Source organism: Hydra viridissima, unplaced genomic scaffold (genome assembly GCF_058129835.1).
Source record: "Hydra viridissima isolate aposymbiotic clone 2 unplaced genomic scaffold, HvirCarnegie_v1 scaffold_14, whole genome shotgun sequence".
Lineage (NCBI taxonomy): Eukaryota > Metazoa > Cnidaria > Hydrozoa > Anthoathecata > Hydridae > Hydra > Hydra viridissima.
Genome location: NW_028324313.1, coordinates 4219499 through 4241259, shown reverse-complemented (window position 1 = coordinate 4241259; position 21761 = coordinate 4219499). Strand labels below are relative to the sequence as shown.

The window sequence follows — 21761 nt, the reverse complement described above, 5'->3', positions numbered from 1 at the left end:
AATCGTTAAAGTTTCATTCAGAACAATTTGCTATTTTGTTACCATTGCTTTATTCAGACCGCTATGAATTAAAAAAAAAAAAAAAAAAAAAACTTCTTTTAATAATAAACTTTTTAGTTTTTTTTTAAATCATCGTCGTTATCATTATGATTAACAACAGCAGCATTTATTATTACTATTATTATTATTATTATTATTACTATTATTATTATTATTATTATTATTATTATTATTATTATTATTATTATTATTATTATTATTATTATTATTATTATTATTATTATTATTATTATTATTATTATTATATTTATTATTATTATTATTGTTATTATTATTATTATTATTATTATTATTATTATTATTATTATTATTATTATTATTATTATTATTATTATTATTATTATTATTATTATTATTATTATTATTATTATTATTATTATTACTATTTACTTGTATTATTTCTGTTCTTGCTATTATAAATATTGTTATTATTGTTGTTTTTATTATTATTATTATCATGCTATTGCTGCTGTTGTGCTGTCGTTATCAGAATTATTATTACGTACAAATTCCTAACTTCTATTCTTTTAATAAAATAAAACACCTGAAGCCATAGTTGTAAATGTCTGTTTATTTGATCGTTCACGAAAGTCATTAAATTCTGAACATCGATCAGTTCAATTCATCTTTTTCCGTCTTTTGTAATTTGGATGACAAACTTTAGCAGTGCATAAAGTTTAATTGATAAAACATTATCTCATATGATAAGGTTTCTTCATATTGTAAACGTATGAATTTAATATTATCGCTATTAAACAACAACAATAATAGCAATTACAATAATTAAAATGAACATTAGTTACCATTATAATAAAAATATTACTAATAAAATTTACAACAAGAACTTTCATAACGAATTTACAAAAAAAGATTTTTCTAATCAATTTTTTCAATGACTTCTATCGTCACCAGATCATCGGAATATTATTTTTATCGTCACCAGATCGTTGGAAATAGCTTTAATAGAGATAATTTTCCTATCCTGTTTTCTATCATGCTGACAGATCGTCGCAAATCTTGTTTGAGGCGCAAGCTGTCCTGCATTAAACTCACCTATAATTTTTCAAGCGGTGAATCTATGGAATGCTCTAATTAAATATTGTTTAAAAATCATGCTTAAGTTATTCTTATAACATCAATTGAAGATAAGATAATCCTCTTTTCAAAATAAATTTTAAAATAATCAAAGCGCAAAACATAATTAAGTAATGAAGTGGCAATTGGTCGTTAAAACGAGCGTCATTTGGGAGAAAGAGAAAATTCTGTTATTTGCGCAGATCTTTTGCTGTTTTGTTTTTTATCTCATGGAAAAAGTTTTTATGCGATCTCTTTGTACACAAGAATTTTTAAGAAAAGGGCTAAAGTAATTAAAGACTTGTTTATTTAATTTATATCAATCATGATTATCGTAGTATGCATGATTTTCTCGTGGCTCTCTTGTAAAAGATGATTAAAAAGAAAAGCTTCTGTATGGCGAGGAAGAGGTAAAAATAACAGATTTTGGCTACTACAAGGTGATTAAATTTACACCAGCCTAATATGCCATTTATAGGTACCGCATGTGCCAATCGTATTCATTTAATGATTAAAGTGTCTGCCAAGGATAAAGAGATTATTTGCAGCCACTTTTTCTTTATTCTCTCTTCCTCAGACTGCAGCGATGAATGAAAGAGATCGTAATTGTCACTTTGTTTCAACAAGGAGATCAACTATTAACTGTTATACAGAAACTGGGACTCACAAGAAATCAACGCAAGACTATGTGCAACACTTACCACATGTTCCTCAAGACTGGATATAGATGATATAGACCGCATTGATGCTTCAGTTTGGCAGAAACTAATATTTTTGGATTGCAACAAGCAATTCACATCAACAACAAGGCCTAATAAATAAATAGTAAAATTTGGCGTAGCTCAAACACCACGAGACATTCAAATTGAGTCAGCTCATCATAATATAGTTTAAATTGCTGTTGTTTTAGATTTGATGATTTTGTAAGACGATTTGTAAGATGCAGATAATTTGTTTGATGAAAATGAGTTGTTAAATGAAATGGATTTTTAAGAGAAAGATTGTGCCTTTGAAGAGAAATTAAAAAATAGAAATAGAAACTCTTTTTCCTAAAATATTTACCTGTGGGTAAGTTTTAATCGGATGAAACACAAAAAGGTGCTTTCGAACATTTTTAGTAAAAACCAACAAAAGATTCTCAGGATTAGAGAAAAAAAGGTTTGTATAAAAATAAATGATTTTTTATAAAAGGTAATACGGTAATTAAGTAAATATCACAGTAACTAGGAAACTTTTTAGTGGATTTCAATTATAAAAGTATCAAATGTTTTCTTGTGTTTTCGAAACAATCAAAGTAGGCATGATTTTTGAAAAAGATTTCAGCTTTATATAACTTTGATAATCAACAAAACCTCGAAAGTGAATGAAATCCTGAGAAGGATCTTCAACTAAAAAAATCAAACTAAAATCAAGAACATGCACAATTTAATGAACTTGTTAAACATCATGAATTTAATGAACTGAAGATAGTGTAAATTTTTATAATTCCACTCCACAGTTTCAATTGATCAATAAGTACTCCCACAGTAACTTTCAACAAGTTAAGAATTAATCCTCAGTTCATTACAAGATTATTGTGAAAATCGAAAATTATTTTATTTGCCTTTTTTTTTGACTTTTTTAATACATATATAACTAAAGTAGCAATAAATGCATTTACTACTTGTTATAATATATTCACTTTTTAAGTCCTCTTTTTCTCATTAACAGAGGGAAATCGAGTGATAAATTTTCTAGATATATTTGGCTTCAGATCAAGCATTTTAAGATTTAAATTTTAAGGCAATTTTATCACGTATTTGCCAATTATTACAGAGCTTCAAGCTAAATTTTTTTTTCTGCAATAACTTTAGAAATTGCAGGTTTATATTGTACTTGATCTAATAAATCAATTAATATTTATGAAAATGGAGCCAACACTCAAAAATTTTATTTCAACTTCCTAATTGGTTTATTTAAAAAAAAAAAATGTTCAGTGCGCTATAGTTTACCATTCCAAACATAAAATGTTCAGTGCATTATGGTTTACCATTCCAAACATATAAATTGTAGTGTTGGAAGTATTAAGCTCTGTTAAATGGTGTTAAAAGTTTAAAGTGTTGTTAAATTTGACTAAAGAAAACAATTCCATAGCAATAATATTTCATTCAACCATATTTCTAGCAATTTCATAGAGGTTTTGTAGACAGTGAATTGTAGCATTTGTTAACTTTTCTTTTCCTCCTCCAACTCCTACAACAACTTTTTAAGATTTCTCTATCTTCTGCCAACACATTTTGCATTTATCCAATACACTCACCGTTATATTAGGATAAGTATTCTTAATGTATGAATAACTTTTACAATCACCATCACCATTATAGTTTACATATCTTAGTTTATTTTGTGACATTTTTACAACATGACTGATAAATCACACTGGATATAATTTGAATGTCAACAATACGATGATCAACAGTTTTGGTTTAAATTTGCTGTTGTATCTCAATTTTTTCAATATTTTTTGAGGATAAATTTCACTAAGTGTTAGAAGAAAGACATTTTCAGTTCTAATAAAAAAGGAGCTGCTGATAAAGTTGAGTCATCAGAATTTTTCTTGCATATCTATTTCAATCTTCTTGATTTTTTACTTTTAGTACTTTGTTTGACTCAATATTAATAAAGATTATTAGATAACAAAATTATATTATAATAAAACAGCTCGCAGTTCTTATTAAAAATCCTTTGCTATGCATGTTGCTAAGCAGATCAAATTTACCTAGTCGAAGGAAACGTTAGAAATCTAAAGAACTTAATCCAATTTTAAAAATGGTTTTCAAGGCTGTGTTTAGCGATAAATTTCGTCCCTGAAATACATTCAACAAAAAAAAAAGATTTTCTTAAAAGTTTTGAGGGGTCTTGCATCTTAAAATATATAAGTTAAATTTTCCACAACCCCATACAGCCATGACCCTAAAGGATGAAATTATTATGGAATCAAAAATAACTTTCATTTACCTTTTTCTTTAAAAAGTTCCCGCGTTTTACAAATAAAAAAAAAACAATATATAGCATATATTGTTATAGAGCATATCTACAACTGAGTAAAAAATATAAAATAAATTTCAAGTATTTTACTCCTCCTGAGAAATGATTTTCTTTCAAGCTACACTTTAAAAATCTTGTTTTGCGAAATCCAGAAGAAGCATCTACTAGTATCATCTGTTAGCTCGTGTCAGTTCAAATGTTTACACAATGCTTTTACTAACTGAAGGAGTTTTTGCAAAAACTCGTTATTTATCAATTAATTTTAAGCATGATGAGTTCTGTCTTCAGTTGATCAGTAAAAGCAATTGTTGCAAAGAGTACAAAGTACCATCTACCATTTGGCAAACGTGAAATTATTACAATTATAGCTGCAATACAAATACCTTTTCACCACACATTGGTAAAGATGGACCACAAATTCTCAGAGTTAACGATTGTGATTTTCACTACTCATTGGAATTATTGAGTGGCCATTGAAAATCAGATTGAAATTATGGAGATGCCAGCACATTACTCACATTGGTTTTAGCTGTTGGATTATTCTTAGACTACCAGAAACATCCTGAAATCATATCTGTAAGGAGCTAATGAACTGCTACCCATGAGTCACAGCAAACAAATCTAACTTCTGAGACCTTTCAGCACGGGATAAAGCATTCACATTAGATAACATCATACGTGGGTTTCGAACATGTAACATAGTATTTAATCTGCTTTTGCAACCGAGGCTTACCCCCCCCCCCCCCCCCTTTGATTCACTATTCTCAATGCAATAGTCATGAAAGCATTATGAATCAATGCAATAGTCATTTAAAAAATTTACTAGGGTTAAGTCTTCAATTTTCAGAAAATGAATCAATAGTAATCGGTCCATCAAGAATGAATAAAACAGTAGAGCAAATGAAAGCATTATGAATCAATCGTCAAATAAAACCGTTTTGAATCTATCTGTAAATAAAACCTTTGTGAATCAGTCGTTAAATGAATCAGTGGACAAATTAAACAGTTATAAATCAGTCATCAAAAAAATCAATTCTGGTTCAGCTGTTAACCATGTAATAATGAAAAGGTCATCAGTGATACGAGAAATACAAAATTAGCGACTGAATTAGCTCTGGTTATAAATGACAGTGATACTTTTCCATACCTAAATATTGGCAAGTCGTAGAACTGTTAGAAAAATGTTTAGAGGTTTTTGTGATGTCTTTTTTCAACTAGGTTGATGAAAAGAAAAAAAATTTCTTAACTGAAAAAACATAAAAAATTTAACAACACGAGGAGATAGAAAACCTGCTCTTAAAATAAATTTAAAATCTTTTGTTGCTATCTGCATTGACATTTATGGGACTTGCATATTTTTGACTTGTTGTATTTGGATTTTAATTACTATTGACTTCTTGCAAAGTTTGTTCTCTTATAGAACATTTGATTTTTACTAATAGATAGGTAATTTTACTAATAGCTGGTAATATTAGATAGTTTTAATATCATTCAACCTCTTAGGCTGTTTTTATGACTAATAAAAAGGACAAATGTTTAAAGTTTTGCGAGCTCGTATTGGTCATCTTAACCAATAAAACCGTTAAACATTCAAACTGTCTATTAAAATGGAAATATCTTTAAACTCATGCATTCTTTAGCCAAACATAGTTCATGCTACGTACGTACACAATATAACTTATTGATTCGTAATCGGTTAAAGATCTTTAGGTCCTCTGAACTGATGATATTTTTATATCAAAAATCGAAACATTTACATACACAATTTAATTGCTATAAAAAAGCAAACTCCAAGGGATGGGTTATTTAACTTTGGTAACAAAGTCAAAAAACAAAAATAAATAAACAAACAACAAAAAAACGAAACGAAAAATTGATCACTGTAAACTTTTATTAGTAAAAAACAGTTTAAAATAACTTGATATAAAGTCACTTTTTCTTGCAATCTTGAATTCACAAATAACCATATATACAACAATTTCAATTCATAAACGACATGTCAATTAGACAGGGGTACATTCACTGACAACCGCTAGAAGTAGCTAAAAATAAAAATAAAAAAACATAAAAAACGAATCAACAACTTGAGAACCCAAGATGAAGAAACTTTTTATAAAAATTTTCAGAAAGAATAAAATCGAAAAATTCACTGAAAATGTATATAAATTTTAGCAATTAATAGATTTTTAAACGCTAAAAACATTAAAGAAATTAAATCTACTATGTAGTATTTTAACTTGAAAAGCATAAATAATAATTGAAAAATATTAAAACCCTGCGCAACAATATCTATGGTAAAAACATCATTATTAACATCGTTTAAAGTATTAGCTGTACTTTTACTATATAGCTGTAAATGGGAAAGTAACATATACAATTATCTCAAAATCAAATCAAATACCTGTCATCATGAAAAGAACCTTTCACATTTATAATTCGTCATAACGTCAAATACATACCACCTTGATCTTCTCTCATCTTTAAAGGACATTTCTCGATAAGAAAAGATGTCAAGTTTAAAAGACATCTTTTCTAAATCGGAATTCAGGCCATACCTAGCCTTAGGAGCGACGCCAAATATGCAAATAAGCTTTTGTCGATATGATTTAATAAAACTTAATCGCACGCACGCGTAAAACTCGGAGAAAATTTACACAGAAAAAAACAAAGTAAATTTGATGAAAAAAGGAAGCCTCTGAAGCGTCAAAAGATTTTAAGAAAGACCACGAAAAGTAAGCGACTTGAAGAGCATGGAATTCGTTTTTATAAAAGTTGTTTGTAAAAGAAAATGAACCTCAAACGCTTCCAAGTTATACATGATATTGAGTACCTTTATTTTTGAGTTGGTTACCTCTTTTAACCTCAGCATTTCTGTGAAATTAAAATCAAAAACAATTGGTTGAGTAATGGAAATCAATTTCGCGTAAATTATTTTGAAAACGAATCGGTACCTTAAGCGCTGCCTTTGAAATCTTCACGAGGGTCCAATCTTCTCAGTAGAACGAAAAGCATTTCAGAGAAACATTTCAAGCAAATAACATGAAAAGCTGAAGAAATCTTTTTATAAGCTTAGGTTAATTTTCTAAAGTTTGTTTAGAGTTTCTCTGACATGCTCGCTTAAACGAAAGGCAAACAACACTAAAACAAAATCGTCCTTAAATAAGAAAACTTCAAGAAACCCCCTGAAATCTAGTTTCAAACCTTACCTTTATATTTTCTAACTTTTACATCAACTGTACATCATCTCTTCTGATACATCATTCGCTAAATTTAAAAGGCTGTCTTCACCGCTAATTGAGCCACTCTTTACTACTTCTGTTTCATTACTGTTTGTTTGAATCGGATTCTTATCTTGTGAAAATGTCGTTATAAATACACTTTTGTTTTGTTCCTCCATCTGTATCTCATTATTTGAGTCTGTGTCTATGTCTTTCTGAACATCAAAGATATCTTCTTTATGTAACGCAGATGCACCATTGGCTTTTTCACTAGCATTACTACCATCAGAGGTATTGCCATTAATGTCTGTTGTTGTAATAATTTTACTGTCCCTTCGGTTTTCATCATCCCGCTCTTTTGAAGACTTATGTTCGTTTCGATCTCTGCTGCTCTTACGACCTCTTCTATCACGTTCCCTATCTCGACTGCGACTACGATGACTATTTTTTTCTCCACTTGGACTTCTACGTCGATCTCTACGCTTTGTATCTCTATCACGGCTTTTGCTTCTGTGGCTTCTTCGCTTCGAATCACGGTCACGACTTTTTTCTCGATCGCGACTTCCATCGTCTCTCCTATCATAATCTCTTTTTTCGCGTTCACTCCGGTCACGGTCGCTTCTTTCACGATCACTTCTGTCACGGTCGCTTCTTTCACGATCACTTCTCTCGCGATGTCCACTTCTTTCTCGACTTCTTCGTTTTTCACGATCTCTACTTCTTCTATCACGGTCTTTGCTTCTTCTATCACGACTTCTTGATGGGCTTCTGCGGCGCTTATCACGTGAACGTTCACGTGAACGCTCTCGAGTGCGTTCCTTTTGAGATCTTTCTTTCTCGTCATTTCGGGGACGTTCTTTCTTGTTGTTTTTATTCTCATCAACTCTGTCAACCTTTTTTGCAAGTTCTCTCTCTCTCCTTTTCTTAAGCCATGGTTTTTCCTAAAAAGCAGTAGGTATTAGAGTATGAAGCATTTTCAGAGCTGCAGATACCAAGTTCAACCTAATTATTTTTGATTGTGATGTAAGGATATTTAAATTTGAATTGAACAACTTTACAATAAACTTATCTTGAAGATTGCGTCTGAATTAAAACGTAAAATGAGCGCATACAGAGTAGTGAAAAGAAAAAATTTTAAATGCATATTTATATGGATTTGATAGTATAGTATAGCTTTTTCTTACTTTCATATCTTCCAAAGTGGATTTAATTCTTGCATACCCCATGTGCTGTTTCCCTTGCAAATGATCATCAACACGAGACTGAGCATCACCAACAATCAAAAACGCACCACATACCTCACAAACTTCCATCTGCTTTTCTTGACCAGCAATAGGATTTTGCTTATGCTAAAGGTAATGAAATTACATTTATTTAGGAACTCTGCTTAAAAGATATTGAAAAATCTTTACTGTGTAAAACTGACTCAAGCAATTGGTACTTCTGCATGGTGGACCCTTCCATACATCAAAGTGACAAGAGTACACCTATTATCTATCCAAAGATTTCTTCATCTATTACTCTATTCCCAGCCTCCAAATAGGGATTAATTATCAGTATAACTAGGCTATATGAATCAGCTGCAATTTAAATGAATGGGGTTTATTTGAAGACAGTTTATCCAGTCTCAAAGTTATAATGCATCATATTGGAAGAAGTCCCTAGGACTTATTTTGTGCACTTAAAAGAGGACTACAATATCAAAATATTGCCTTAAATTATAACAGCTATAACTGAGAAGTCATTGGAAACTTCAAAATGTGATTCCTGATGGGCAAGTTCAAAGTTTCTCTATTTCCTTTACATGTGGGAGAGAAATGATATTAAGGAATTATCACAGATAGGACTGACCACAGTGGACCAGATTTTCTATGTGGAAGAACCATTTCAAGTAAAAACCACTTATAGATTCTTAAAAAGTGCTGATGCCAACACTGTACATTAAGCTAGGGTTAATTTTTCAGTAAATTTCATTTGGACTATCCAAATAGCTGGCATCTACATAAACAAAAATAAAACCATGCGGGATAACTTTAAAAACAAAACCATGTCAACGAAAAAAAAACTATTGAAAGGAATGATTGTCAGTTATATCAAGTGTCAAAAGGTGATTCTTGTCTTATTACACACCAGATAACTTCTGAATACAACAAATATTCTGAAGTAAATCTCATTCAATTGTGAAAAAACATTTATATAATAACATTTTATTTGGAAGATTTCCTAGTCAAAAAACATCACAAAAAAGAACAGAATGGCTAGAGCAAAATTTAGCAAAGAGAATTTACAATGGACTAGACAAGATTGGAGTTACGTGTTTTGAGTGATGAAAGTAAATATAATTTGTTTTCATCTGATGAGATTAAATTCCTGTGATTATTTTGGGCTATTAGTTCAAATCAAAAGCATCAATGCCAAATACTATTGTAATTTGATGAAAAATTACATGCTACCCCATGCTGTGTTGGTTCACATCTAATAGAGTGATTGTTTAGGACAAGCCAAACCAAAGCCCTGATCTAAACCCCATCGTACATTTAAGGGAGGAGCTTAATCATTAAGTTAAAGAAAATTACACTAACAAAAACAACTTGTTTGCAGCTTTACACCAAAAATGGAAAAGTATGCCTGTAGACAAGCTAAATAAGCTCATCTCAATCTCTCAAAGAAGTGTTTTTACCAAATTTTTTTTTTTTTCACTTTTTTTTTCTCCAAGTAAAAATACTTTTGTACACTACTGCAGATGAGAAACTTCTGCAATACAAAACCAAACTTTTTTGTGAAGTTTTTTTTATTGAATAAGTGCCATGGTAATATTTTATTTCAAAATGCTTGTTAAACTGTTGTACATTCAAAGACATCTACACAGTAATCACAAGAGTTTTAATATACCTGTTCACGCTCTTCTTTTAATTGTTCAACTATTTTAGCTACACCTTGAGCTTCATCAACTTTACCTTCTGAGCCAAGCTGTTCCACCTAAAGTAAGGAAAAATTAGCACTATTGGCCACAAACTAGAAGCGAAACTCAAATAGAAAGAACTTGCATAAATATTTCAGAGAAGAACCTCTTGCAGCATTTGGTTTATGTGTTCAGTTAGCATTTTAACTTTATCACTATCATTTACAGCAAGTTCCTAAAAAAATGTAAAAAAATAAAAAATAAAAAAATTTCAATTTTACATAACTTCAAAAATGAAAGTGGATACAAGAAGAGGCTGAAGAATTTCAGATAAAATAATTTTTTTTCTTCTTTTAATTTTGAAAACATCTTTTAAAGCATTTGAATGTTTAATTGGTATAAGAACTAGAGATTGGTAGAAAATTGGCAACGAAATATTTTCATAAGCACTTAGCATAATATATGCACTAGTAATAATGCTAAAATTTCACAAAATCATATGAAATTAATCAGGAAACTAATCAAAAACCATGATCACAAGAAGACAAAAAACCCAAATGAAAAATTTTTTACATAAAAAACATGCATAACCAGGAGGACTTTCTTTAGATACTAAAAGGTACTACAAAGCTAGCTTGAAACAAACAAGCAACCTGAGCCAGCTTAAAAAATTAAACTAAAATTACCTGCTCCCTTGCTTTATTCATTAGGAGTCTCTCATGCCCTCTTCTTATTTTACGTTCAACATCAGCTTGAATATTACTTAGGAAATGGATAAAATCTTTTTCATATCCAAGTTCACCATACTCATCTGAGTTTTCATAACTAAATGTTTTATCCAAAATAGAGAGCTTGAGTAGTTAACAGATTAAATCTATATAGTGGGTGGTTCAAAAAATAAAAGATGAAAATATTCATGTGTACTTCAATTTTTTTATTCCTTTTATACAATACAAACAACACACAAAAATTTGAAAATGAACAGTAAAAGCTGAGAACTGCCTCAAAGATTTATATGAAGAAGTCCATCTGAAAGTACATTAGCATACAGTAATATCTACAGAATGTATGCAATATTATTGACAAACTTTTCTGCAATTGCAAGCATGATAGATCAGAAGTTGCAAGGTTTATGGCACAGATTACAACACTAATTTTCTTAGGGTTGTAAAACGTTTTCAATGACTTTCCACAAACCGAAGGAGAGGTTGTTTTTACTCATCATTCTTTGTTATAGACCTCTACAGAACCATAAAAGATGAATAATTGCATTTAATCCAGATCTGGACACAGCTTTTGAAGTGAACTGGTAACTTTGCAGCTATATTAAATTAAAATCGTTGAATGAAGCACCAGAACTATTTGATATGCCTGTTCCATATTGGCAGCTGTTGTGTCAAATGACACTTTACATTAAAATCATCCTGCAAGAACTTACCATTAAAGTAAACAACTAATGGTCAATCAGATAAAAAATTATCTTTTCATATGCATAAATTTCAAGTCAACATCCCTGTCTTACTTAACTAATGCTACTATCAGACACTGAAAGTATTGAAAATTCTTATAGTGGAGCATAATATAATCTTGCTGCAGCTGCAATATTTACAGCATTTCAATTACCTCTATTTGTACTGCTTAGTGCAGCTGCCAAATTCTAGAAAACACTAGCAGATGATATAAGTTTTCTCCTTGACTGACTTAAGTAATGATGGACTTTAAAGAATTATTTCATTTTTTCTCATTAGGTTCACTATTATTATCTAAAAAATGGATAATTTCAGAAGGAACAGATTTTCTGATCTCTCTCTCTTTTTTTTTACTCAAAACAAAGCCTTTTCTTTTTTCTCTGCTAATAATATACATCTGATAAAATACTTCTTCTAAATGAAAAATGTACCTACCGCATTCTCTGCAGTGTGAGATATCAAAAAATGCTTATAATGTTCAAAATGATTTAATAAGACAAAAAAGATTTTTGTTTCTGTATTGCAATTATGAAAGAATTATTTAACAAAAAAAAGTTTTGTTAAATAATTCTTTCATAATTGCAATACAGAAACTATAGCTATGAGAAGTTCACAACTCTTAGCAATCCATTCAATCAGAGGCGTTGAAACCATTATAAGGCTCACATGACTAAGATGATCACCACGACCACCCTAACCCTCCTCCTCATCATTTTTTTGGAGGGTGGTGGGGTGGGATGGGTTAGCTAAAGGAATAAAAAAAAGAAGTGAACTGCACCCATAAAATGTAAATATAAAATTTTTTCCCACATAACTTGAACCACCGTAATATAGACCCTAAACAAGTAAAAATGCCATTAACAACACAAAGTCTATTATATAGGTTAACTGTGTTAAACTGTATTTTGAAATGAATAATAAAGTTGTTGAAATAAAAAATTGATAATGAAAGAAAAATTTGAATCTGAAATCAGTTTCTACCTGACAGCATATCCCTATTAAAATATGTGAAAGACTACTGAAAATTATTCAACAAAATATTTTAACTTAGTGACTGCAAAGTTATTATAAGTGACTGCAAAGTTATTATAAGTGACTGCAAAGTTATTATTATGAGCACTAGACATTGATCAATATTCTGATACACGAACAGCATTTGATCTTCCTCATTAGGTACAAATATATATTTATTTTATCTTTTAATACTTTTTTTCTAAATTTTGGCAACTTTAACTAACTATACTCACTCTACTTTCAGTTGTTCATCATGTACTTTAGGACAAGGACCTAAAAAATAATATTTATGTTAAAAAAAAAAAAAAAAAAAAAAAAAAAAAAAAAAAAGTGTTATTACCTTTTTTTTCTATTTTATGTTAATGATAATGATAATATATAATAAACTACAGATTTTTCATTTATTATTTGTTTCAGAAGTGTTTATGCTGATGTTAAAAACTCATTTTCCAAGTCTAGAATAAACACTCTGTGTTCATTCTAGACTTGTAATTCTAGATATCAACTTCTTTAGGAATTTCATAGCATATATTAAGTAAAGATTTTTATATTTTTCTTATAAGAAATATCAAAAGGTCAGAGCCAAACTACCTTCATCTGAAAAATTTTAATTACTTTATTCAGTATGTAGAAGTTCTTCCAATAAAGAAAAGTGCAAAATTAGTAATTCAAGAAATTTCTATTTTTTGGCAAAAACCATACAATTTTCGAGAAGAAAGCCTATAATAATGGAAAATTTTAGAGAAAAATTTGACTGGAACTTGCAGCTAAAGAGAGAGAGAGAAAAAAGGTTGACGAAAATAAAAAACTAAAATAAAAACTAAAACAATGAAGAAACAAGACTGGAGTGTACTGCAGTAGAAAATACTAGGAAAAAAAACAGACTAAATAAATCAAGCAATATCTTTCACTCATCAGCTTACTACATCAGAAAATGATGACTCAACATCAAGCAGGCAAAGCAATAAATATGGTGATGACAGTATAAATTCCTGTCATCATTTAACGAGTATCAACAACAGCATCAACTGCTGCAGCTGCAAAAGTTCCAGCAACTCAAGGTACACTGCGATCTTTGCTCTATCTCTCTAAAGTTTTAGAGAAGCAAGATACAGAAATTCAACAAAGTCTAGCTTAAATAACTGACAAAAATTAGTTAGCTATTATCTTTCTTGCTGGCATTCTGAACAGAATATCATTTTGAAGCTCTAAGTTATGCTAAGTGGATGGTAAAAAATATATATCTATTCAGGATATTTTAGAATTAAAAACAAGAACAAATAATTTTCTAGTTTTTTTTTAGTTTTTAATTTTGATAAATTTTCAAGATATTGATCCAGAATATACTAAGGCTCCTGGATTAAAATTTCCTACAATTTTTGGTGCTTAGTTCCCAAAACTGTTGCTGTATGGGTTTAATGATTAGCTCAAATTCAAAGTCAAGGAAGCAGAAAAGGTTGAAGAGAAAGAAAAAAATTGCCAACTCAAGAGAACTCTTCCAACAAAATTGTATACATAATCAAACTGGCTATAGCATCATCATTCTGTGCTATCTTTGCAATTACCAACAGCTTTAATTTAAAAAGTTTTGAAACCTTTTTTAATGATCAATTTCATACTTTTTATCAAAATCTTACCTCATAAAATCTACAAAGTTAATGAGACAGATGCAACAACTGCCCATTAGGGTACAGTGAGATTTATATGTTTTTGAAAAAAATAAATTTCAAGCTTAAGAAAAGGTGTATTCCTATGTAAAATTAAATTTCAAGGTAGGTTTGTTATGGACCACTTTTTGATAAGAAAACGTCTTGATACCCAAATTTTCATATTTACAGATTATTAAAATGAAAAAAACTTAAATTATTATAAAGTAAACAAAATCCGTTTTATGTAATAAACTCTCCTAATAAGCGCAGCGCCGAATTAATTTTAAAAGATATTTTTACTTGGCTCTCCGCTGTATAAAAGCTTTATACAAGATCGAAGTTTGTTACTATTTTATTCATTATTAGTTATTTAATTGAGATATTCATAAATGTCAAAAGTTAAGACTAGATCATCCACCACTGCAATTTCAGATTTTATTGGACCTGGAAAAGATTTTATTCCTAGTGAGCTGCCTACAAACAGAGCAGTTATTCAAAAAGGGATTTTACTAAAAGAACAAAAAAGCATGACATGCAATCTACACCATAATAAATATTCTAACAAAGATCTTGCTAGCGATCTGATTCCATTTGTTCTTGCTCAATGGAGAAAAGCAAATGTTAAGTTTCAACAGCCAGTTATTATTGGTGAGAAATCACTTTATTATAGAATTAAAACCCTTTGGGAGAAAGTAGAAAACGTTGCATGGGGAAGAACTAAGGCAAAAGTAAAAGAAGAACTTATATTGAAGTTAGATAAGCTAATGGACCTCATAACATGTCCTCATAAGATTCTTCTGTGTGAACATGATATGTCTGGGTGTTCTTCCCCCCAAAATTGTAAAAGTAAAGCACATATAAATTGCACCTGTATTTTTTCTAAAAAAATTCCAACTATGGAGCTCAGGTGGTTATACAGTCAAAGAAATAAGACAGGTGAAAAGTCTGACATGCAAATGGGACATGCTGATAAAATTGAGACAACGAAACTTAGAAAAAAATATAAGAGAAAAATCAGTGACGAAAAAGCTTATGAGAAAAGAATGAAAAAACTACAAGATGATCAAGCATCCTTTGAGGTAAATATAATTTCATAATAGTAAATATTTTCTTTGTTTATATAGCAAATTACACACACACACACACACACACACACACACACACACACACACACACACACACACACACACACACACACACACACACACACACACACACACACACACACACACACACACACACACACACACACACACACACACACACACACACACACACACACACACACACACACACACACACACACACACACACACACACACACACACACACACACACACACACACACACACACACACACACACACACACACACACACACACACACACACACACACACACACACACACACACACACACACACACACACACACACACACACACACACACACACACACACACACACACACACACACACACACACACACACACACACACACACACACACACACACACACACACACACACACACACACACACACACACACACACACACACACACACACACACACACACACACACACACACACACACACACACACACACACACACACACACACACACACACACACACACACACACACACACACACACACACACACACACACACACACACACACACACACACACACACACACACACACACACACACACACACACACACACACACACACACACACACACACACACACACACACACACACACACACACACACACACACACACACACACACACACACACACACACACACACACACACACACACACACACACACACACACACACACACACACACACACACACACACACACACACACACACACACACACACACACACACACACACACACACACACACACACACACACACACACACACACACACACACACACACACACACACACACACACACACACACACACACACACACACACACACACACACACACACACACACACACACACACACACACACACACACACACACACACACACACACACACACACACACACACACACACACACACACACACACACACACACACACACACACACACACACACACACACACACACACACACACACACACACACACACACACACACACACACACACACACACACACACACACACACACACACACACACACACACACACACACACACACACACACACACACAGAGAAAAACAAGATATAGAATTATATGAAGAATATCAAAAAAGTATTTCTCCTGATATTTCACTCAATGACAACTATAATCCAGTTAATGTTAACTTTACTTTAAAACAAGACAATGAAATTAAATTGTTGGTTGAAAGGCTTCTAAAGGATAAATTAGGTGTCTATGCTTTCCTTGTAACACGATTTTTAGAAAAGAAGTCAAGAAAAAACACTATGTCAATAAAAAACACAGCAATGGCTAGTATAAGGTAATCATATAGATTATTATTTTGTTGAGCAGCAAAAGTTCGGATAACGAATTAATAAAAATAAATATAAACTAGTTTTATTTTATAGGTTTGGGATTTCACCTGCCGCAACTGCAGCAATTGCTACAAGTTATCTGCAAGATTTAGTTGAAGCAGGATTTCTCACCCCTGAATACTCTTACCTTGCTTGTGATCCTTCTAAGTTGACGAGAGCAAGAAAAAAAATCATGGTAGTAGCAAAGAATAATGACAATTTTAATCTTCCAAAAGCAGATAATATTGGCATTTACTTTGATGAAAGAAAAGATTCAACAAGAGCGATGATAAATGATTCAAATGGACAACTACATCCTATTATTATCAAAGAGCAACACATTACTGTGACTATAGAACCTGGTGGTCGATATCTTGGTCATTTTACTCCAAATGCACATACTCATTCAGATAAGCCAGCTAAAAAGATTGCTGAAGGTGTTTATAATTTGCTGCAACAATATAATCTTACTGAATCATGTTTAGTACTTGGAGCTGATAGTACTTCAATTAACACTGGCTGGAAAGGTGGTGCTATAACACATCTTGAAAAGATGTTAGGTCACAAATGCCACTGGACCATATGCATGCTTCATTCAAATGAGTTATTTTTGCGTCACCTAATAGAAGGAATTGATGGACTAACATCATGTAGTACTGGCTTTGTAGGTCCTGTGGGAAAATGTCTTGCTGATGTTAATAAAATGGAGTACAATCCTCAATTTAAAGCTCTTCCAGAGGGAGAGAGCTTTGTTGACATTCCAGAAACAATACTAAAAAATATGTCAACAGATCAAAAACAAACCTACAAGTTATGTAAAGCAGTTAAGATCGGTGTATTGCCACCTAATCTTAGAGAAATTCAATGTGGCCCCTTAAGTCATGCCAGATGGCTCACTACTGGCATGAGAATAGTCTTTATGTGGACAAGGAAACATGACTTAACTGATCAGAATTTGAAAAATCTTGAGTTACTTGTATTATTTTGTTTACAATTTTACTTTAAACTTTTTTTTGACATTAAAGTTAAAGACAGACTTGAAGATGCTTCCAATCACATTCTGACTCAATTGAGAATTCTTAGAAATCAACCTGTTATAGTAAGAGAAATTGTGACTCCCTACATCCAGTTAGGCGCTTGGTATGCGAACCATGAAAGTTTATTAATCTCTTTATTATCTAGTAATAATGCAGAAGACCGCAACTTTGCAGTTGACCGAATTTTGGAACAAAGGGGTAATAATATCCTTGGAGACATGCGAATCAGACCAAGAAAAATACCTAAACTGAACTTTGAAGCAACTACTCTTCAAGAGCTAGTCAAATGGGAAAATGGTGTAGTACAAGAACCGGTTTTTACTTGTTCGCTCACTAAAGATAAGTTGGTATTGCTAAGATTGACACCTCTAATAACTCCTTCTGCTAAAATTCATACTCAAAGTACCGAGCGTGCTGTAAAACAAGTGACAGTAGCATCCATGTCAGTAGTTGGACCAGATGCAAGAGATGGATATATTAGAGCTAGAGCTCAACATAGAGAGTTGCTACCTGTTTTTAAAACAAAGAAAGAAATTTTAATAAATTTTCAATGTCAATAGATTTGAAAGATATGTTGTTTTATTTATTGTTTTTTTAATAGTGTTATAGTAGTGTTATCAAATTATTATTTGATTAAGATGGGATAGACCTCCTGTTTTTTGGGGAAACCGCATCACTGGCACCACCTTTGTTTCTAATGAAACAAAAAAAACAACTGTTATAAGCAAATTTGTTAATCATTGAAACCTCATTGAAAATTGAAGACCCTCTCCCCTGAAATGTCCAGAATCTGCATTGCTGGTAGGATTCATGCAAGATAATGACTTTGAAACAAGTATCAAAAAAGCTTGCAATTGGTCTAGAAACATTATTTGCATTTAATATTTCATCGCAATGAAAAAGAAGGACATGTAAAGCATAATAAAGGACAAATGCGACAAATAAGATTTTACTAAATTTTGCAATTTCTAAAAGTGAAAATTTGGGTATCAAAACTTTTTCCGATTAAAGATTTTTTTAAGGAAACCCTATTTAAAATTTGATTTTACATAAGAATACACCTTTTCTTAAGCTTTTAGAAGAAAAAAAAATTCTCGCTGTACCCTACTGCCCATTCACCAAGTACAGTCATTGCAGAGAGTCAAATAACATCAACAGACCATCGCACACCAGTTAATATATAGCTAATGAAATAGTGACATCTTATTACCAGTATTTATATTCCCACATACTCACTTTATAAATCTAATTATAATAAATCCTTAATTAAAATTTTTTTATTATGTCATTTTCATGTAAATATTCCGATAATCAATCTTAAGCTTTCTGTTTCAAATAATTCCATAAGTTTCTGTTGGATTCAATTTTCCTCCTTGGTGTTACACAGGGGTTTTCTTTCAATCACTTCCAGGCTTGGTCAGTAAGCGATCGTTCTCAAAAACTGAAATAATATTTAGTTGCGAAAAACTAGCCAGATTTTTTATTCATTTTGAGAACATTTAAAAAAAAAAGAAAAAAAAAGAAAAAAAGAACTCTTAACGCTGAGAAACTTAAAGCAAAATAAATTACATTTAGAATAAATATTTTTGAAACATCGCTCTTTTATAATTTTTTTTTAAATAAAATTTTATAAAATTCTTCCGAACCAAGATTTTTTGAGAACATTTGAGTTTATGTATGTTTCCATGTATGATCCCTTATTATTTCCATGGTCAGCTTGGTCAAGAAGCGAGAGCGATTGCTCTCACTTCTCAATTTCTGGTGCTATAAGCCATTGATCATGGATCATTGATGGTTGAAATGCAGATGGTTGATTTTGGCAAACTACTACATTTTTTGAGCTATAGTTCACCAATTTCCTTCTTTCAAATTATTGAAACACACACCCATGGGACTGGAACTTAATCTTTTTTAGCATTTATGAGTTTAGAATACTATTCTTTTTATGAAATGAATTTTACTGCTCATTTGTTTACCTGCATTTTTTAAATATTAATTTTAATGAATAATGAATAAAATTAACAACTTATGAATAAAATTATATTTCCATTTACAGCAAACTTATTGATTTACTGAAATTTACTTAATGATTAGTATTTATCAGAACTTAACATCAAGAACATAGGAGACAAAAGTGTGTAAGGAAACAAATTTGTAGATTTGATAGTTTAATACAAAACTTATAGAAATACTCTAATATATACTTCTTGTTTGGCATTTTCAGTGAAAACATACCATATTTTATGACTCATTTTCAAGTGAATTTTTATATGAAATAAATTAAGAGCAATATGAAAGAGTATATTCCTAATCAGACTGAAATCCAAACTTTACAAAAATTCTTTACCTTGCATACCTTAAGAAACATTAAATTGTTGTTCAAAATAAACCATTTGCCAGTTGGTCTTTTTTTAACAAAGGATATGATTACCAGAAATAAATTTATATCTTGAAATGACCTAGTACCTAAAACTTAGTATGTAAGCTAAATAGATTTTATTATTAAACTTAAATATAAAAGAAAAAGAAAAAAAAAAAAGAACAAACTTACCCAAATCAGCTTTTGTATTAGTAAATAAATCTGATGGACAAAAGCCACATAGGAAGAACTTGCAACACTAAACATAATTTTAAAAATTAAATGCAATCAAAAAAATAATTTAAATAATTTCAAGCAAATACAAATTACTGTCTTATTACAATAAGACAGTTATATAATTATTTTCTAAGTATAATAATTTTTATGATTATCAGAAACTTATGAAATGTGCATGAATGTGATAAGCTAAAGTTTTTCCTAATATAAATTCTTTATAAATATATAAATCTAGAAACTAAGGAAATAGTATTTTGTGAATCTGAAGATAGACTGATATTGGTTAATTACACTGATACTATTTGATTTTGTGATTAGAATGCACTCAGGCATCTGCATTCACTCATTGGCTAAATTAAAATTAAATGTATAGAAAAAAATTGAAACTAAAAACATGCACATTAAAAAACAGTATACAAAGTAATTACTTTTGAAAACTATCAATTTTAAAAATATTTTTTCTCAATTTTTAAAATATTCAATAAAATACTCACATCCTGATGTGACCAGTGAACTTGGGAGCTTTTTTCTCCAGGTACTAAATTTCTATCCTTTCCCATCAATTCATCCAGAAGTTGTGCTGCAGTCATAGCCATGCTTATAATAACCTTCTATAAATTAATACATAGGTTTTATTTATCAAAAGGAGCTTTAAGTATAAAAACACATCCTGATCTGTATGTTAGCTAATATAAATGTGGCTATTTCTAAACTACGTATAGAACTATATAAAAGTTTATCATCTACCCAATTACTTTTTTAAAATGGAAACTTTTTTCAAATTAGCTTTGCACTAAAAGAAGATAAAACTGAAGTCAAACAAACTTAACCCATTTGACCACATTGGATAAATACTAAAAAATTTTATATAATTAGATTAGAGAACAGATTCACAGCATATCCATATGCAGATAGCTAAGTACCATTTCAATGGCGAAGTGCACACTTGTGGTAAGTACTAAAGGTATATTTTTAAGTGAATTTAAGTTTCAACTATTCCATCAAATATCGAACTCTCTAAACTTACAACAAAAGATAAATGGTTTCATAAGATATAATTCAATAGCTACCATAATTACATATTTAATTATTACTTCTTGTAGTTTTCTACGCATTTAACTATACTTCACCTAAATTTATGCTTCCCACGTTAGTGCGCTACACCATTGATATGTATCTACATAATTAACACGT

At 30.7% G+C, this 21761-nt stretch overlaps 3 protein-coding genes across 7 annotated transcripts; 2 read left to right on the top strand and 1 right to left on the bottom strand.

Moving 5' to 3' along the window:
• Positions 1 to 6034: 6034 nt before the first annotated feature.
• Positions 6035 to 21203, bottom strand: LOC149878927 (uncharacterized). Of its 5 annotated transcripts, XR_016446941.1 has the most exons (10): positions 21062 to 21203; positions 20523 to 20589; positions 12998 to 13037; positions 10968 to 11106; positions 10448 to 10516; positions 10272 to 10358; positions 8564 to 8728; positions 7368 to 8320; positions 7113 to 7277; positions 6035 to 7032 (listed from the first exon to the last, which is right to left on the bottom strand). XR_016446941.1 is itself a non-coding variant. In XM_090071904.1 (9 exons), exons 1-8 carry the CDS (start codon positions 21161 to 21163, stop codon positions 7391 to 7393), a joined length of 1599 nt encoding a protein of 532 aa, XP_089928030.1. In that variant the 5' UTR covers positions 21164 to 21203; the 3' UTR covers positions 6035 to 7277; positions 7368 to 7390. The 5 variants fall into 5 exon arrangements, 4 of the variants coding, with proteins under 4 accessions (XP_089928030.1, XP_089928032.1, XP_089928031.1 ...); XM_090071904.1 differs by having other exon boundaries at positions 6035 to 7277; XM_090071906.1 differs by lacking the exon at positions 7113 to 7277.
• On the top strand, positions 14063 to 15554 carry LOC149878929 (uncharacterized). Its single transcript, XM_090071912.1, has one exon. The coding sequence runs from the start codon at positions 14803 to 14805 to the stop codon at positions 15508 to 15510; it is 708 nt and encodes a 235-aa protein (XP_089928038.1). The 5' UTR covers positions 14063 to 14802; the 3' UTR covers positions 15511 to 15554.
• LOC149878928 (uncharacterized) lies at positions 16649 to 18539 on the top strand. The gene is made up of 2 exons (XM_090071909.1): positions 16649 to 16900; positions 16989 to 18539. The coding sequence occupies exons 1-2, from the start codon at positions 16866 to 16868 to the stop codon at positions 18529 to 18531; spliced, it is 1578 nt and encodes a 525-aa protein (XP_089928035.1). The 5' UTR covers positions 16649 to 16865; the 3' UTR covers positions 18532 to 18539.
• Positions 21204 to 21761: the final 558 nt, after the last annotated feature.